Source organism: Tympanuchus pallidicinctus, unplaced genomic scaffold (genome assembly GCF_026119805.1).
Source record: "Tympanuchus pallidicinctus isolate F22 unplaced genomic scaffold, pur_lepc_1.0 scaffold3, whole genome shotgun sequence".
NCBI lineage: Eukaryota > Metazoa > Chordata > Aves > Galliformes > Phasianidae > Tympanuchus > Tympanuchus pallidicinctus.
Window position 1 is genome coordinate 21,439,994 of NW_026294747.1, and position 16,654 is coordinate 21,456,647.

Below are 16,654 nucleotides of genomic sequence, written 5' to 3' on the forward strand. Positions count from 1 at the left end.
GGAAGATGTGGGCATCTATTCCAGGCCCAAGTAAGAGCTCTGTGCCCCACTTCATCTCCTGCATTCACAGCTAGGCTATGAGTCTGTCTGGGTAGAAGAGTTAGATGTAGGAGGTATAAGGAAACAAATGTTGAAGAGGAAAATATTGCCTTGGTTCTCAGGTTCCAATTCCAATTGGTGTTCTTCCAGAAATAAGGTGGATTGTAGAACTGGCATTTTGGATGTACTGAGGATTCCACTCACAAAGGGGCTCCATGAACAGCCCAGGCCAGCAAAGGCACACTGTAGTGCTGCCCAGGAAAGCTCAGGTGCTGTGGAGGATCAGTTATACATGTGCTTCATAGCCTACAGCAGCTTCTGAATTGCTCTCTATCTGTTTTGCCACTGGGAAGGAACTGCGTTGATTTTTAAACCAATCTGAATCTGACTGTTTACCTCAGCATCCTCTTGCTGGGAGACTTGAAGTCTTCTCACCCCTCTGGTTAAAGAAGAGCAGTTTCCATAGCCATAGAGGGAAGGACAGCACTCCAAAGTTTCTGTGGCTTAACAATAACAGCAAAGGAGAGAGAGCAGTGAGGTGCTGGAACAGGCTGCCCAGAGAGGTTGTGGATGCCCCATCCCCGGAGGTGTTTAAAGCCAGATTGGATGGGGCCCTGGGCAGCCTGGTCTAGTATTAAATGGGGAGGTTGGTGGCCCTGCCTGTGGCAGGGGGGTTGGAGATTCATGATCCTTGAGGTCCCTTCCAACCCTGCCCATTCTGTGATTCTGTGAGTGAAGGAAATAGTTTTATTTCTGTTCTGGTGAAAATCTTGTGTAATTTCTGTTGGTTTTTTTTTTCCTTTCAATTGGATTGTAGAGTGCTTAATTAGCAGCATATAATCGGATGTGGGTACATGTCTGCTTTGGGAATGACATTCTCTGCAGTGTAAGGGGAGGAGATGGGCTAAGAAGCACATGAGCTTTGGGCGGGCTTCTCCAGAGAGCTTAGCAAAATTATGCTTCTGTTTGCATATGTGTGCTTCCTTCTGTACAAGGTGCAGTGACTTCATTAACTTCTGTTTCAGTGAAAATTTTACTATTTTATGTATTCGTTTGTACTTGTAGGGTGATGGGAGGTGAAATTACTTTTTGGAAGATGCAGCCACTTCATTAAACAGCAAATTTTTGGGGACAGGAACTTTCTTCCAATGCAACTTCACCTGGTCAAACTTAGTAGCTTCTCTTCCAATACAAATACTGTCCTAAGCCCTTTATGGTCTGAATTAGACCATATCGAGATTCAAAATGGACATTTTTTTTCCTGTGATTAAAAGCTTGCCAGCTTTGATCCACAGGCTCTGCCTGAAAAGACTTGTGCAGGATGCAGTTTGAATAACAGGACTTCAGCAGCCCAGTAACATGTCACATTGCATGACAAGCAGGTGGTGTGCCCCAGTGTGTGGAACTGAGCTGAGGATGGCCTGCTCAAGCCCTCTTTCTTTCACACACCACAGTCATTCTCAATGTCTGAGCGTTTTCCTGAAAATATTCTCCTCGTTCACGTGGCTTCATTCCGTAAGGGAGGCTTGTATGGAGCCAACTGTCCAAGATGCATGTTTGACTAGCCGATGGGCACAGCTTCTGGCTCCTGTGTCAGTACAGCTTTCTTACTTGATTTGAAATATCCAGGTGTGTTCAGTGTTTCTTCAACTTGACAGACCTTAGGGACTAAAAAAAAATAAAATAAAATTAGCCATCATTTGCAGACTTTTTTTTTCCCCCCAGCATTTCACCCTGCAAGCAACGCCAAAGCTTTCTTTCAACCTTTCTATTTGCATTCCCCTCTACACCTGGAAGAATGCAAAGGGAATTAGCAGCGATCATTATCTCTTATTAGCCTGAGCTTTGGTACTCTGTTCAGGTAAAAAATGAGCCCTTCTGTATAATGAACTCCACAGGGTCTGGAGGGAATAGACATGGAAATAGGGCTGTGTCATTCAAATAAAATTGAGTGTGCTAAAATTGTTTTGGTGTTTTGCAGGAAGAGTTGGATCAAGCGGCCTGAAGACCATGGAGGGAGACTGTCTGAGCTGCATGAAGTACCTGATGTTTCTTTTCAATTTTTTTATATTTGTAAGTATTTGGAATATCTTGATTCTTTCTTTTTCCAGCAGCCAACAGAATAGGCTGTAATTCAGTGAAGTTACCACAAAAGATCCCTCAGCTTTGCACTAGCAATCACCAAGGATATTAATTTACGGCATCTGGAGGTGTTAAGACATTGAGTAAGGCAGTCCAGTGGCCACTGCTGTCTGCATTAAGGTTGTCCTTGACAAGAAAGACAAAGTAGGAAAGCTGTAACTTATATTCATGGTCTGTCCTTGAATGGCAGAAGAAATTGTTTTCTAGTCCTGGGTGCCCTGCTGAGGTTTTTGCTAGCAAACAGGGATTTTTCTACCACATTCCTGGTGACCCATGTTGCTCCTGTCTTTGAAGGGAGGGGTAGGAACACCCAGCCATCCTGCCCCAACTGGGGCAAGGCGCCACTGTGGTGGAGAGGGTTCCCCTGTGCCTCTTCACTGGGCCATCCCCTGCAGTTGTGGCAGAGTCTCAAGACTCAGTCTTTCAAGCATTGGGCAGAGAATCAAAAGTTGGTAGAGTGAAGTGTTAAGAAAGAAAAGATGCTTTTGCTGCTAATGTTTCATTGAGTGAGCAAGAAACGCTGAGAGCAGCATAACAGCATGTCAGCAGTCACCTGCTCAGCAGAGAATGTTTGCCACAGAAACAGATTTTCCAAAACACCTTTGATTAAAACATACTGATGAAACCAGCATTCCTGCAGCAGCTGTTAATGTTGACCTGTCTCCTCCTTTCCCCCTCTTTCCTCTCATTGTGCTGTGACAGCTGGGAGGAGCATGCCTGCTAGGAGTTGGGATCTGGGTCATCGTGGATCCAACAGGTTTTCGAGAGATCGTGGCTGCCAACCCTCTGCTCTTCACAGGAGCATACATCATGCTGGCTATGGGAGCAATGCTCTTTCTGCTGGGTTTCCTTGGCTGCTGCGGTGCCATCCGTGAGAACAAATGTCTCCTACTTTTTGTAAGTGTCCTTGCACTTTATTAGCCTTTTGGTGCTCCCCAAGAATGGGGTGACTCTTAATCTAGATAAGTGATGCTGCAATTAGTGCATGAATGGGTGTCTATTTTTGCAGCCATTGTTCCCTTAGATATTAAGTACACTTAGAACACTTTTACACACAGCTGGAAGTACAGAGAATTTGCTTCCTTCCTGAAGCAGGCTTGAGTCTTGTGAGTCTGAATCTGGAGCTGTATTTTGATTTTGTCAAGCTTTGTCTCAAAAACATATAGAAAGTGATCAAAACCTGGATACTTTTTATATTAAAACCATTAGCTCCACCTGTAGATTCATTTCTTACTGGTTCACAACAAAGCAGAGAGAACATATAGAGTGAAGCATCTATGTAATGAGGCCCCACAGCAAAAATGCCCAGCTCTGAACTTGGATGATGTCCTTATATTTCAGCTCTCAATGGGTAGTCGATCCTTCATGCAACCTGGTCTGCTCCTGAAATGAACAGGTTTGTTCTTTTCAGGCAATTTTCCACCCAAGGAGTTAAATTTCATTCCTTCTAGTCATTAGATAACGCTTAAAATCAGTTTTTCTGACCCCTGCCCTAAGTTCTGATACTGCAGGGTTTCCAGCCATTATCTATTTGCAGAAAACATTATCAGTTATGTGTTAAAACACAAAACTCAGTGGTTTTGTCAAATGTGGCCTTTTGTTTCTTACTCAGGATCTGCAAGTTTGTTTTTATTTTTGTGTAAATGTTGATCTTACACTATTGTGTTATGATTCTGTCTTGCACAGCTGCTTCACAGTAAAAAAGAGGCTTGTATCTTAGCAGAACAGGAAAGTCCACTTTCTTAAAAACAAAGCTATTTTTTTTCCTAGGGTTCAGCCTGGCTCCACTGAAGTGAATTCTCTGTAGCACTTGGCATGCCCACCCCTAGACTTTATAACCAGCATGTGAGAGCCCCTCTCTGGAAGCCTGTGTGGATAGGATCGCTGGTAAATCATCTGAGAAGTAAATCAGAAAACTCAATATATCACCTGTCAAGTCAGGGAAACCTGCCAAAAGGAGCCTCACAAAATGTGAAGAATCAGGCCCAGTGAGCCTGAGTTTACTCAGAGCCTAACATAATCAGATTAAGAAACTAAAAGTTACATTTGATGAAAAGTATTGGTTATAAGTGAATGTGAGAGAGCGATTTTGAGTTTGGACTACATAAGCAGCATACAGATAGAGGACACAGCTGGAAGAGGGGACTTCTGTGCTGTACTTTCCTGACATAGCATCACTGAGGTCAATAGTTATTTGAATATTCCTCCCAGTGTTTTATTTTTGCTCCAGTGCATTCAAACTTGTGGCTATTATTTCTAACTCATAGAAATTGTTCTGAGCCCTGCTGCTTTATTTATTTAGTTTTGTTATTATTTTATTATATACTTGGAATCTGAGACTTCAATGGGCATGAGATAATACCTGGAACTAGCAGGAACTCTGAAAGTAATCACTGGATGAGGAATTAGCATTCCAGCTTCAGACGTCAAAGTCAGCTCTCAACCTGTCATCCGGTGTCCAACAGCGGCAAAGCACTTGCACAGTGATCTGTGCTGATGCCAAGTGAGAAGAGATATTTTACTAATTTCTGTTTTCTGGGAGGCCAGACCAGCTGACATTAAAATACACAAAAGATCTGTGCAACCAGAAGTCTAATGGGAGTGTTTTAGACATAGAAAGGGCAAACCATTCATGAGCAAATGCCAGTGAGACTGGGAGCTCGCTTGCAGAACTGAGAACGTTTGGCTTTAGAGGTGGTACTTAGGGAGAAGTTGCCTGATCAAATCAAGTCTTCTTGCAAAGCTGTTAAAGAATTCATGAGCCAGGGCTGCTTGAGTGAGATTTCACAGTGATGCATAATATATATGTGAAGCTTTTGGTTCAAATATAAATAAAGGATAGAAGGGACAAGACAGATGCACACATACATGTTCTCTAGGTTCTGACTTCTGTATTTACAGTGTCTTTTATTTTACATTAAGCTGCTTGTCTTTTGGAAAAAAAGAACAACAACCCACACCAACAAAAAAATCCTTGTGAAACCCAGCATGCTGCATTAAGCACAAGGCTGTGAAATGTTTCTAGATTTTCCAGCATTTGGATGTGGCTCACAAAATACAACAAAGGTGGGCCTGAGAATTCAGGATTGGCTTTATTCTGGGTTGTCCTAAAGACCCTATGGCTGTAAAAGAACACTATAAAAATCAGAATCCAGAGTGCTACTGAGTGTACAAAACAAAATGTGTGCGAATGTTTTTATTTTGCCACAGGAGACTGAATTCATGTTTGCAAAAGAAGTCTGTGTTAGCTTGATTTGGCTTAGCTGTGAGGGTAGATGTCCTTTTTTGCACTCTTGTAATACAGATACCGCAGCCTCTACAGCTTTCCAACATGAAAACACAAGTCCTTTGCGTTTAAAGGCAATGACTGCTCATTCTGCAACAACTGAAGCTGGAACAGTAGGTGTGTTGTAGGAAAGAAATGTGAAACATTGACTTGTGGAAGCTTGCGACAATTGTGGAGCTGTCACCAAGACAGGATTTTTATCCACAACAGGAGACCCCATTTCTAAGGATGATGTTCAGACCCTCACGTTGGATGAGTAGGGTGCCTTTACACAAGTGCCCAGTCTCAGGCATGGGCTTGTATGTGAAGCTGCTGTGTCCCATACACTGCGTTGACCAGTTGGCTGTCCAGAGTGCTCGTATTTCAGTAATTGCTTAATTTAATTCTGTGAGGCAAGACATAATAAGCAGATGCTGTGTTGCCTTAAAATGCAGAATGAGAGCAAGTTCTAAAACACGGATGATCCATCTCTTTTTTTCTCATCACCTCCAATGCCTGCTTCTGTGTTTTCTACAGTAACTATTTTTCAAATCTGTAATGCACAATGTAAGTGTGTATCAGTTTGGGAATGATAATGAACCTTATCAGAGGTAATCTGGAGATGGCTGCTTATACTTCTGCACAGATCTGTGCTGGAGCTCGTATGAACTGTATCTTCCAGCAATCAGTAAATGAAATGCAATTAGCAAGGTGATGAGATTAATCACTTGATCACCACCTTAGACCTCTCAGTGGCTATGCTGAGATCCCTTGATGGATGATGATGTGGATTTGCAAAGTATGGTTCATCCTCATCACTTGCTCTTTGCCCTCCTGTGGTGAAATTAAAAACAAAATAGTCTCTGAGCAGGAAAAATAGAAGCTGCATGTAAAAGTCTGGCAGTAAGAATAAATTATAGAATTAACTAGTTCAACTAGTTAACTAGTGAAGCAACAGCATTCTGTTAGCAGCCCTCCCTGTGTGACTTGCCTTGTTTGTCATTTGAGCCTGGGATGCTTTTCTTTTGTTTCCATTGCAGAGACAGAAAGACAAATGGGACAGGTTAGTGCGTGCACTGTTCCGGTGGGGGAAAATCACTTACAGCTCTGGTAATTGACACCAAAAGAACACTTTCTCATTCCAATTTGGTAGTAGGAATTTTCTCTCCATTACCAAAGTACACAGTGCATGGCATTCCATACGTTGTTTATAAATCATTGCTTGGGGACCTTAAATAGCAATTCTGGCCCCATCTGCCTTCCTTCTGTTTCAGAAAGACCCTCAATAGCCTTTTTATGCAGCAAAAAAATCAAGATCTCTTTTGTGTTTATTTCTGCTGGTTGTTTCAATCACTTGTACCATGTGTTTGTTACCTTCCATATGAAGCAGTCTTACTGGGTTCCCTATTCACATGGTACCAAAACCCAAAGTCACTTCCAAACTGCCACTCAGACTGCTAAAATCATGTTAGCCTGTGGTCTAAATCTTGGAATCCTTACATTTCTCAATTGATAATGTCTTTGTATGACCATAGCGTCATAAAAATGCCCATTTTGAGGAACTGTAAGTCTGACCTAACTTAGTGCTTTGTCTCCAGAAGTGAAAATTAGAAATGCTGATTCAGGAGAACGTGTGAGCCTTACCACTTTCTGTTCTGTTCCCCTCAGTGTTCCTCTGCATCAGCAATTGCTGTTTGAAGGATGCTAGAGAACACATCCCTGTCTGTTTCTTGTAGTGTTTGTTGTGGACTGAAATGAGGCATCAGTGTAACTTAGGATCAGTCCTAAAGACAGACTGAAACATGAGCTCTCTCTTTTCTTCTCCTGGGAGATTTGTTCCCTTCAACACTGTTTTCTTCTGCAAACTGTACTTCAAGTTGTGGATCAGCTTTCTGTGCTGCCTTTGGGGGCCCCCACATTTGGCTGTGGCTTTTCTCAGTGTGGTTTCTCAGGGGTACCATATCAGCATGCAGTTATATTGTTTCATAGCAGCTGAGTAACTAATGTACCCCGTGCAGCCCCATTGTGTGGAAGGGGATACTTCTAACCAAGGCTAATTTTGCCTTGAGATAAACTCTAAAAAGATTCCATTTTTTGTCCCAGGTATTTCAGTGTATGTCCCACTACCTTTTTCCAAACACAAAATGAGCTGTGGTTATATTACAGTGAAGCTGTTTATGATTGTGATGAGCAAAGATGTACATATATATGTGTATGCATGGTATGGGTTACCTACATCATTTCCCCTCACTGTGTCAGGACAGTTCAGTCCTATATGAGCATCTACACAATCGTATAACATTTTCCATCAAACTAGGCTTTACTGTTTTAACTTGGTGCCGATTCATCAGGGGACACTAGTGGCCACTTTACACATTAGAACATGGCAGAACATGCTGTGGGCTCTCATGTCCTGTGGCAGGGTCAGAGGATGGCTGTGACTGCCCCAGGTTATTGTCATAGGTTTTTTTTTTTTCGTTATTTTTTCCATCTCTGTGGTAAAACTTGTAAAAGCTTGTGTTCCTACTGCCTATTGTACTCTCGTAATAAAATCTCTCTCTGTTTCTCTCCCCCCCCCCCCCCCCCATTTTCTTTCTTCTAGTTCTTCATGTTTATTTTGTTAATCTTCCTGGCGGAGCTTTCAGCTGCAATTCTGGCTTTTATCTTCAGAGAAAATGTAAGTATCCTATGGTGGGCAGGCTCTGAGCCCTAGTGGGATTGTACCCAGCTGGAGGATGGCATTAGTGCCTGATTCATTTTACTGTAACTGTTTCAAATACCAACAAACCTGCTTCCTTACTACTTACAGTCTGCAGAACTGCCAGCAATGCTAGTTAGGCTGCTATGTGCAAGGTGGATGCTTTACGTACGAGGGATATATATGTTGTGGGACTACTTAAATCCTGAAGACTTTAGTCTTCTCAATTCTTTCACAGCCAAACCAGCTGCACATTCCATCAGGGGAAAGTTTTGCAATAATGCCACACTAAGGTTAAAAGCAACTATTTTCTTTTTGCAATATAGCATGTGTTTAGTATTAATATTAATAGTGAAACCTCCTGTTTCCCCAGCAGAACCAATGCTTCCTCTGTCTGCAGTGCAGAAACTCTCTTGGGCATTGTCTAATATTTCTTCTTGAATTTTCATGTTCTGATAGTTGCCAGATTCCTTTCAATTCTGCCTGCAAGATATGCCTCCCCTCCTGCTCTGACTGAATCTCCCCTGGCCCTTCTGGAGTCCATTCAGAGTTCTTTTTCATGTAGCCTTGCTCACAGATTTCGAGTCCTTCTCTGCACAGCTTCATATGATGTAGCCTTTTTCTACACTGCTGCTGAGCATGTTATTAAGTGCCCATCATCCCTCTCCTATGTTAGCAGTAAGCTTGGTCTCATGTTTCTCAGACATGCAAGAGTTTGTGGCTTTTGACCAAAAACAGGACAACACGCACACAAAGAGGAGCTGGGCTGAACAAGGCTCATCCTTCTCAAGGCAGCTCACTTCTGAAATGTGACTCTGAGTGATGGCTGTGAAAAGACATCAGTTAGTAACAGTGGTCACTGGTGACTGTTAGTTTTTATTTTGTTTGTTTGGTGCCTGCCACTAGTTAGGGAGCTTTTAGCACCTTACCCATGCTGATCATCACAGAAATGTAACGTGAGCAAAGGAGGACTTTGTAAAACAGTGATAACAGTGATAACATTTTCTTGAGCCAAGATACACTTCTAGTGTTTTCATATAAAGAGATTTTGATAAGCAAAGAATTAAGAATTATGAAGCTCACAATGAAGTGGTGTGCTGTTGTGTGGTGAGATAGTCTGGGAAAAGGTGGCAGGAGGAATTTTTCCCCTCTTCTTCCCCCCCCTCCTTATTTCCTTCCTTTTTTTTGCCCTTTTTGTTCCCAAAAGTCAGTGGTCTTTTGTCTTTGCCTTGGATTTGAAGAGTTGGGAAAGAGTAGCACTTGGTGCACAGTGTGGGAACTCCATTACAGCTCAGGCTTTGAGGTTGTGCCTTTGTGGGAGTAGCTACAGCGCTGTAAGTAGATTTCAGCACGGGAGGTCTGGTGTGCTCTGGTCATTACAGCTCTGCTGTTAGGAGGTTTTAGGGGATTCCTCTGTTACAGCACGAGCAGCAGACCGCACACATAGGAAGTCTGTGTGCAGCACTGCCCTGCAGACCCAGGTACAGTGTTTGTGGAGGAGGTATAAGCGATCCCAGTGAGTGATATGTGGGGAACTTAGAGCAGGAGTGAGAAACTGGACAGGCACAATTCTTCCTGTATGTGGAGTGGCTGTGCCTTCTTCCCTCAGCCACAAGGATCCCGAAAAGCCTTGTGTTCTTCCAGTACCATGGTGACCATGGGATATGTGACAATGTGATGCTCACAGATAAGGTCACAGTGGTTATTCTAGACTTCTGTGACATCTGGTGATGCTCTGTGAGTCAAAACCTGAAGGAGAACAAAATATTTTATCTTTCCTGAGCTTATCTCCTTGTTTGCGTCACCAGCTTCCCACCCTGTCAGAATGACTGACAGGAAGGGCAGAAAAGAGAGAAATGAAGGATGTCAGAATCCCAGCAGTTGGAGATGTCTCTATTCAGAAGTTAAACTCAGTCTGAAAATTCTTGTGGTTTGTCTTCTCTTAAAGGTTTCTTCTATACAAAGTCTTGCTTTGCTGTTGCTATGTGTTTTGGTGGTGGCTCCTCTGGCTTGGTAACTACTAAGAACTAATGTTGTTGTCATTGCTGGGTTGGTGTGAGGCTTGATGGCTGGACAGAATGTCTGTGGGGACGAAGGGTTGAACTTTCCATCCTTCCACGACCACAGAAGGTCAGGATAGGATGTGCTTTTCTCTTCCCTGTGTAATGACTTATTTTCAAAGCTTGCAGTGGTAAGTGCACATTTAGGCAACCTACATTTTCTGTAGAGCTGCCGGATGCTTTCCCATCGTGGTCATTGCACCAGTCCCTATGGCTTTGGCCACACAGGGTGTATAAAGTGAGACAAAAGGGATACGCTCTGTTTGCTTTCCAGATGATGGTTGGTGCAACTTTCTCTTGTGTAGTTTTTTACATGCAAACTAGCTCCCAACACTCAGAAGAGTTAAATTATTAATAGCTGTGGGAGTAAGAGAAATTAAGACACAGAAGGGAGGAAAGAGATGTTTTCTGCAGAGATTGGACATGAGAGGAAAAGTCGGTGAAGCACAGCGTGGTGGCGAGGTGAGTGAAAGTGATGTTAGCAGTGATGAGCTAATACGCCATGCAAGACCTCTGGGACTCCCACATTATTGCTTTAAAGCAATCTCTGAAGAGGAAGACTGTGGTTAATCGAATGTGGGAGTACCAGAGTTTTTCTTCCTTCACAAAGAAAATTTGGGGCAGCAGAGAACCCTGTTTTTCAACAACACTGGTTATCTCAGTCTCTATAAATAATGTGAACAACAGAGAGGCATCGCTTAGAGTCCATGGAAGAGAGATTCGACTTGTATTCAGGATTTGGTCTCCATGTGCCAGAGGAGTGGAAGGGAAGAGCTGTGGAGGGTGCTGGACTTTTTTTCAGGCCTTCGGTGTGACAGAGCTAATGACCACACCTGAACTTTGTGTGGCTGAGATCGATTCTCTTCAAAATGTGTTTGTGCTTGAATGACTTTGTCCATCTGAGAGATTTGGTGAATTGCATTAGCAAGCAAGAAAGCACAGGGTGATAGGGACACGTGAGTCCAGTGGCAGGGCTCTGAACAGACTCAGAATGTTTGCATTTTCATCTTCAGTTTTGACACTTGAAATACAAGTTGCTTTGGTTTCTGATAGCTCTGTTTCCTCAGACATGGGGGAAAACTAAAGAAAACGCACAGTCTGTCCCTAGGTTGACATGGGTAAGGTCTATCTTACTGACTTTTGTCCCACTTTGTCAGCAGTTTACCTTTGCTGATTGATTCTTCTTTTTTTTTTTGAACTTCACGTCCTCAGGACAAACAATTTAAGAGCAGCAAAATGGAATCAGTTATTTCCCTGGCAGACATACTTTTCCAGAGCTAGGCTTTGTTTTGGGCCAAGTCTCGTAAAAATCACACACAAACTCTGAACAATTTCCTCTGGGATTGCTGCTGTCAAAATAAAGGTTTCACTTTATATTTAAATGACTCTTTTGTTTTAGACCCAGCCAAAGGCAGCCGGCTGGGATTATTACCAACTGTAATATCAGTTTCAAAGCCTGCACTTCAGAAACAGACAAGCATCAGAAAAATGTGCTGCTGTCTCTGCAGGAGAGGATGCTGGGTGGGTGAAGTATGCTCTGAGAGGGAAGGAAAGAAGACTGAGGGCAGGTTTCAGCATCTTCAAACCTAGGGCACCAGATTCCCAAAGGAAAATGCCAGTCCTTCAGTCCTTTCTGATTCCCTGGTATTTTAATGTTGAAAAGAAAAAAAGAAAAATTAAAAACTTAAAAATCTGTCTCATAAAAGTGATTTAGGAACTTAGCGGCCCATCTAATCAAAAAGTAATGAGATTTAGCTCCCTGTGCCGTTCAAGTCTTTGTGACTACCCAGTATTGATGCAGTCATTAAATTTTGCCTTTGTATCTGCAAAAGAGAAATCAATATGAAGTGGTATTCTGGCTCTTTTAAAGAATCACAGCGGCCTTATTGGCTTTCCTTGAGGTTTGTGGTATAGTTACAAAAGAAATGGTCAAGTTTGTGCTTGTGCTTTTGTGCCCACCTATACGTCTCATACATATGTATGTGTATGTATTTCACATTGTGTATCAAGAACTTGAAACCAACTTGTAGCAGTTTGTGTTAGTGCATATGCAAGCTTTGTGAACAACAGGAAAGAAAAAAAAAAAAAGGCTCTTTCTCAGGCAGCTTAATTCCCAGTCCAGCAAATATATAACACAGGAATAATGCTATATCCAGCAGAGTCCAATCCCTTTCACCCAAGCTTTGTGCTGGTGTAGAGGTGCCTGTGTGGATCACAAATCAGAAGGTATTTTAGACAAGGGACCACACAAGTCAGGGCCTACTGGGAACATGGAGAGGGGGATGTCTTGAAGTTTTCATCCTGAAGTGATAGAGAGGGCACAAGGTTGAATCAAAGTACTCAATTTAACAGGACTTTTAAGTTTGCATGGTTATTGGTCCTCCAGACAGCAATCCTGCATAAATGTATTTTCAAGGTGTCTAACTGTTTCAGGAGTCTCTGAGCAGAGATGTTAGTTTGTTTTTTCTATTTTACAATAAATGTAAGCAGGAGTAAATTAAATTCCATTAGTTTTTATCGTTGACCTTAGGAAAATTATCTAAACATTGGAAATATAAAGAGGATTTTTTTCTTCGTGTGTGGGTGAGTTTAGATACTCCAAAGCATTGTGAGGGAAGCAATCTCTTCTCTGATTTGTGAGTTGACTTGAACATTTTGCATTCGTTCCACGTGTTTTAATTCCTTTTCCTTCCAAGGAAATTTAGTATTTGGGCTTCATTCTGCTTTCTCACACATGGAAGTAAATTCAGAGTTCCCCTGACATTAGTTGGAAGTTAACTGGTTTGAAATGAAAGTGAGGGGAAAAATCATGTCTTGACTGCAGACTTCAGGAAGCATAGTAAGTTAAGCTACTATTTGGGCTTGGACTTCAAGATCTTTCTAAAATCTACTTCAGTCATTTCAACTTATGAAACACTTTCAAATACTCAATATTAAAAAAAAAAGAAGCAAACAATACCCATCAACCTTTAAATGTATACATTAGCTTGCAAATATGGATATAATTCGCTCCCTGATGTTTAATGAGCAGTTTTATTGAACAAGTACCAAACACCCTGGGCACAGCAATGGTTCAGCCAGTGGCTTTTCCCATGTTTCTCCTCTGAGGTCTACATAAAAGAACAAAATCAAACCAATCAAATCAACCAATGTCCAGTATTCACAACAGGGAGGTTTGAGAAGTGCTTGAAAGAGAGATGTTGGCAGTAACCCTCTGCATTCCCACTTGTCTCCGTGTGTTTCAGCTGACGAGAGAGTTTTTCACCAAGGAGCTGAAGAAGCATTACGTGAGGAACAATGACACAGATGTCTTCTCCTCCACTTGGAATTCTGTTATGATCACAGTAAGTCAGGCCATGCTGGTTCCATGCTACTGATGGTCAGCTGCCATTCGTGCTGTGCTCAGCCAGCACCTCCTGGCTCCTCCTGGCAATGGTGGGAGAGAGGTGACTGTTCATTGGCAGCCAGGTTTTCCCACAACTAACTGCTCCTGTTGCTGAGAGTAACACTCACAGTGACTATCACCCACTGTGGTTTGCCAGTGCTCAAGGATTTGAGCTGACTGACTATGCCCAATTCTAGAACTGGATACAGAAAGCTCTGAAGCTGCCTGTAATGGGCCAGAATCTCCATGCATTCGCCCTACACACATCACTTTTGAGACTACTTCAAAACCATTCCCAGCCAACAGCAGCCAGAACAGGTGCTAATTAATGGCTTCTTATTACCTCCTGTGAAATGAGATTGTAGGTGACAGATGAGGCAGGAATAGCCTAACCGAATATTTTCAGTGTGTAAACAGTCACCATCAAAGTTGTGTTTGTTATTATGGATCTAAGCAGCTGGACTGAAGATCAGCTGAGTTGCTGGCATTGGAATTTTTCTTATCTACTACAAGTTGTTTGTGCCTACCTGCTGCAGAAAGTTGTGTGTGCTTGTGTTTGCCTGGCACAGCCCACATCGTAGCTGTTCAGGAGTGAAGAGTAGGATGTCAGATTCTGCAAACTAAAAGTCATTTTTAATCTTTAAAGAAAAAGATGACTGCTGCACTTCATGCTGATTCAGGACTTCATTAAAGACATTTCCTTTTGGTGGCTGAAAGGAGACAGAGTATGACTTGAATCCTTAAAAAGGACCTGACTTGAATCCTAAAAAGAGAATTTTCTTGAATTGCCTAGCAGTGCCTTTGAGCAGAGCAGTCCTGGTCATTAGCTCTGGGGAGAATGAGCACTCAGAGCCTGGATTGCACCGCTGGCTCTTTTACAGACTTGCTGGGTGATCTCAGGCGAGTCATTCTGGATGCACTCCAAAGTCCTGTGTAGTTCATGGCAATATTCCCAATGGTACCTTGGAGTCTACTTTGTGACATCGAACAGTGGGACTTTATAAAAAGAGGCTTTGATGAAACAGAAGCTCCAAGGTACAAGTGCAATCCGCTTCCTTGGAAACAACAGTTGTTTTGTCTCCGCTTTGACTAAAGCTTTGATCCCTGCAAAAATAGGTCTTTGGAAGATGTCTGGTATCTCCTTTGAGGCCAAAGTGTAAACTCTGTCTTTCTTTCTTCTCCCCAGTTTGCCTGCTGTGGAGTGAACGGACCAGAAGATTTTGACGCTGTCCCTCCATTCCCACACTTGTTGGAAGAGGCTATACCAGAGGCTTGTTGCCAGCGAAAGCTCCAGAGCCGAGAAGGGATGATTGTTAACAGGCAAGCCTGCCTCCGAGGCAGCGAGAAGTTTCAGAACCGGCAGGTAGGGGCAGCCAGATGGCTGGAGAAAAGGCTTCCCAGCAGGGATGGCTGTGGTTGCCATGGGTTACCTACCCATGAAAGTGGCAGGTTATGCTGTTCTGACTGTAGCTGAGGATGTAACTGCACTTACGCTGTTAACAACTTTTGAAGTCACGGACATGTGATATATAAGTCCCCTTTCATTCTGTGTACCGTTAAGTCTGCTGTGCTGTATCAGCAGAAATCGATTTTCGCAGGGGTTTAAGAGGTGGAATAGAAGTTTTATGTCAAGTTTTACTGTGGCTTTAAAGGTTAGTATTGTCTGACAAGTTAACTGACAAGCCATTGCAGGTCAGTGAGGATGGGATAGAATTTGCTCTTACTGGCTGCTGCAGGAGCTCCACTTTAGTTCACAAAGGCTCCTCATCAATACTATATTCAACCAAGAGATTGAGGTTTGAACAGCCACAAAAAAATTGTGTCTATTTCCCAAGAAAGAGGTGTGTTGGAAATCTGTGTTTTTCTGCCCTTTCACGACTTAGAGTAGAAAGAGTGCATTTCTTTGGACAGGTCTCTTGACTTGGCAATACTTCTCTATGCTAGACTGGAAAAAGGCAACTCAGAGTAAATTCACTGACGTTGATACTACCAGCACCCAAGTTTCCTTACGTTTTCCCCAGTACCTGAAGTTTCAGAAATTTTCTAGCAAAGATCTTGACTGTGTTTATTGCAGCCTTCGCGAGCCAGCTGAACTCTCTACTGACTTGTATGTACAAGCCTTTTCTCTCCGTGCTAACTAGCAGTCCTGTTTTCAGCACTTGATAGCAGATTGTGAAAGAGAGTAAAGGAGTTTGGAAGCAGCGGGTGAGCTGTTCCTTGTCAGACAGCTGGAAACAGTTGGCAAAGGCACGCTGGGTGAGAGATCATAGCAGACAGCGCCGTACTGCATCTGCCAGGTCTGATTGCCATGAATTGATGGGGAGAAGTGAGAGAGAAGAAAAGATGACAAACAGCAGGGAGGGGGGAAAGAAATGCATTCTGAGAAACAGGGATATAAAGCAGATTAAAATTTTTGCTTTCCTTAAGTGGTGATACTGAAGCCTCCCATTTCTATGGGAAGAGATGTTTTTCTGTGAGCCTTTGTCCTGCACTGTGGCAGTGGGAGAAATTGTGTGCACAGCAAATGTCACCAAGCACAGTGAGGCATTTATATAAAATGGGAGATGCTCCCAAAGAACTGGTGGCTGTATTCAAGCATTGCTGGAGCAAAGTCAGGCTGCTGGGACAGTCCTTGCCACATCTGTACTCAGTATTGTTTTCAGCCTGCTGAGCAGGGCATGCTGAAAGTTGGGTTAAGGCTGGAGTTCTAGCAAGCACCCAGACATCTTGTTGCTGGGCTGGATGTTTTTTTCCTGAAAATTGGGCTGACAACACAACAGGAGCAGAGCCTCATGATGACAAGAGTGCTGCTGCCCCAGTCATCTTCATTCCCTGGGTTTGTAGCATGAATGAGTCTTCTCTTTCCCTTGCTTTCTCCTGGTTGCTTCACTCCTAGTGAGCAGAGTCTGACATCAGTATGTAACTGTCATTGCCAGCTCTGCATTTCAGATATTTTCCTTTTAGGTGAAAAGAAAAAATCAGGTGATTGAGACATCCCAGATAAATGGATGGGACATGTGTATTTTTAGTGAGCGGGAGCGGTACATTTTTCATTAGGCAAAATT

General features: G+C 42.8%; 1 protein-coding gene across 7 annotated transcripts in view; it reads left to right on the forward strand.

Moving 5' to 3' along the window:
- The window catches only part of TSPAN18 (tetraspanin 18), a 103,745-nt gene that overhangs the window by 81,901 nt on the left and 5,190 nt on the right, over positions 1-16,654 (forward strand). For all 7 annotated transcript variants that reach the window (XM_052693209.1, XM_052693206.1, XM_052693211.1 and 4 more), the window contains 5 exons: positions 2,021-2,112; positions 2,884-3,078; positions 8,049-8,123; positions 13,450-13,548; positions 14,776-14,952. In XM_052693209.1, the coding sequence (XP_052549169.1) occupies positions 2,050-2,112; positions 2,884-3,078; positions 8,049-8,123; positions 13,450-13,548; positions 14,776-14,952 (609 nt within the window). In that variant the 5' untranslated portion in view covers positions 2,021-2,049. The remainder of the gene's footprint in view (positions 1-2,020; positions 2,113-2,883; positions 3,079-8,048; positions 8,124-13,449; positions 13,549-14,775; positions 14,953-16,654) is intronic.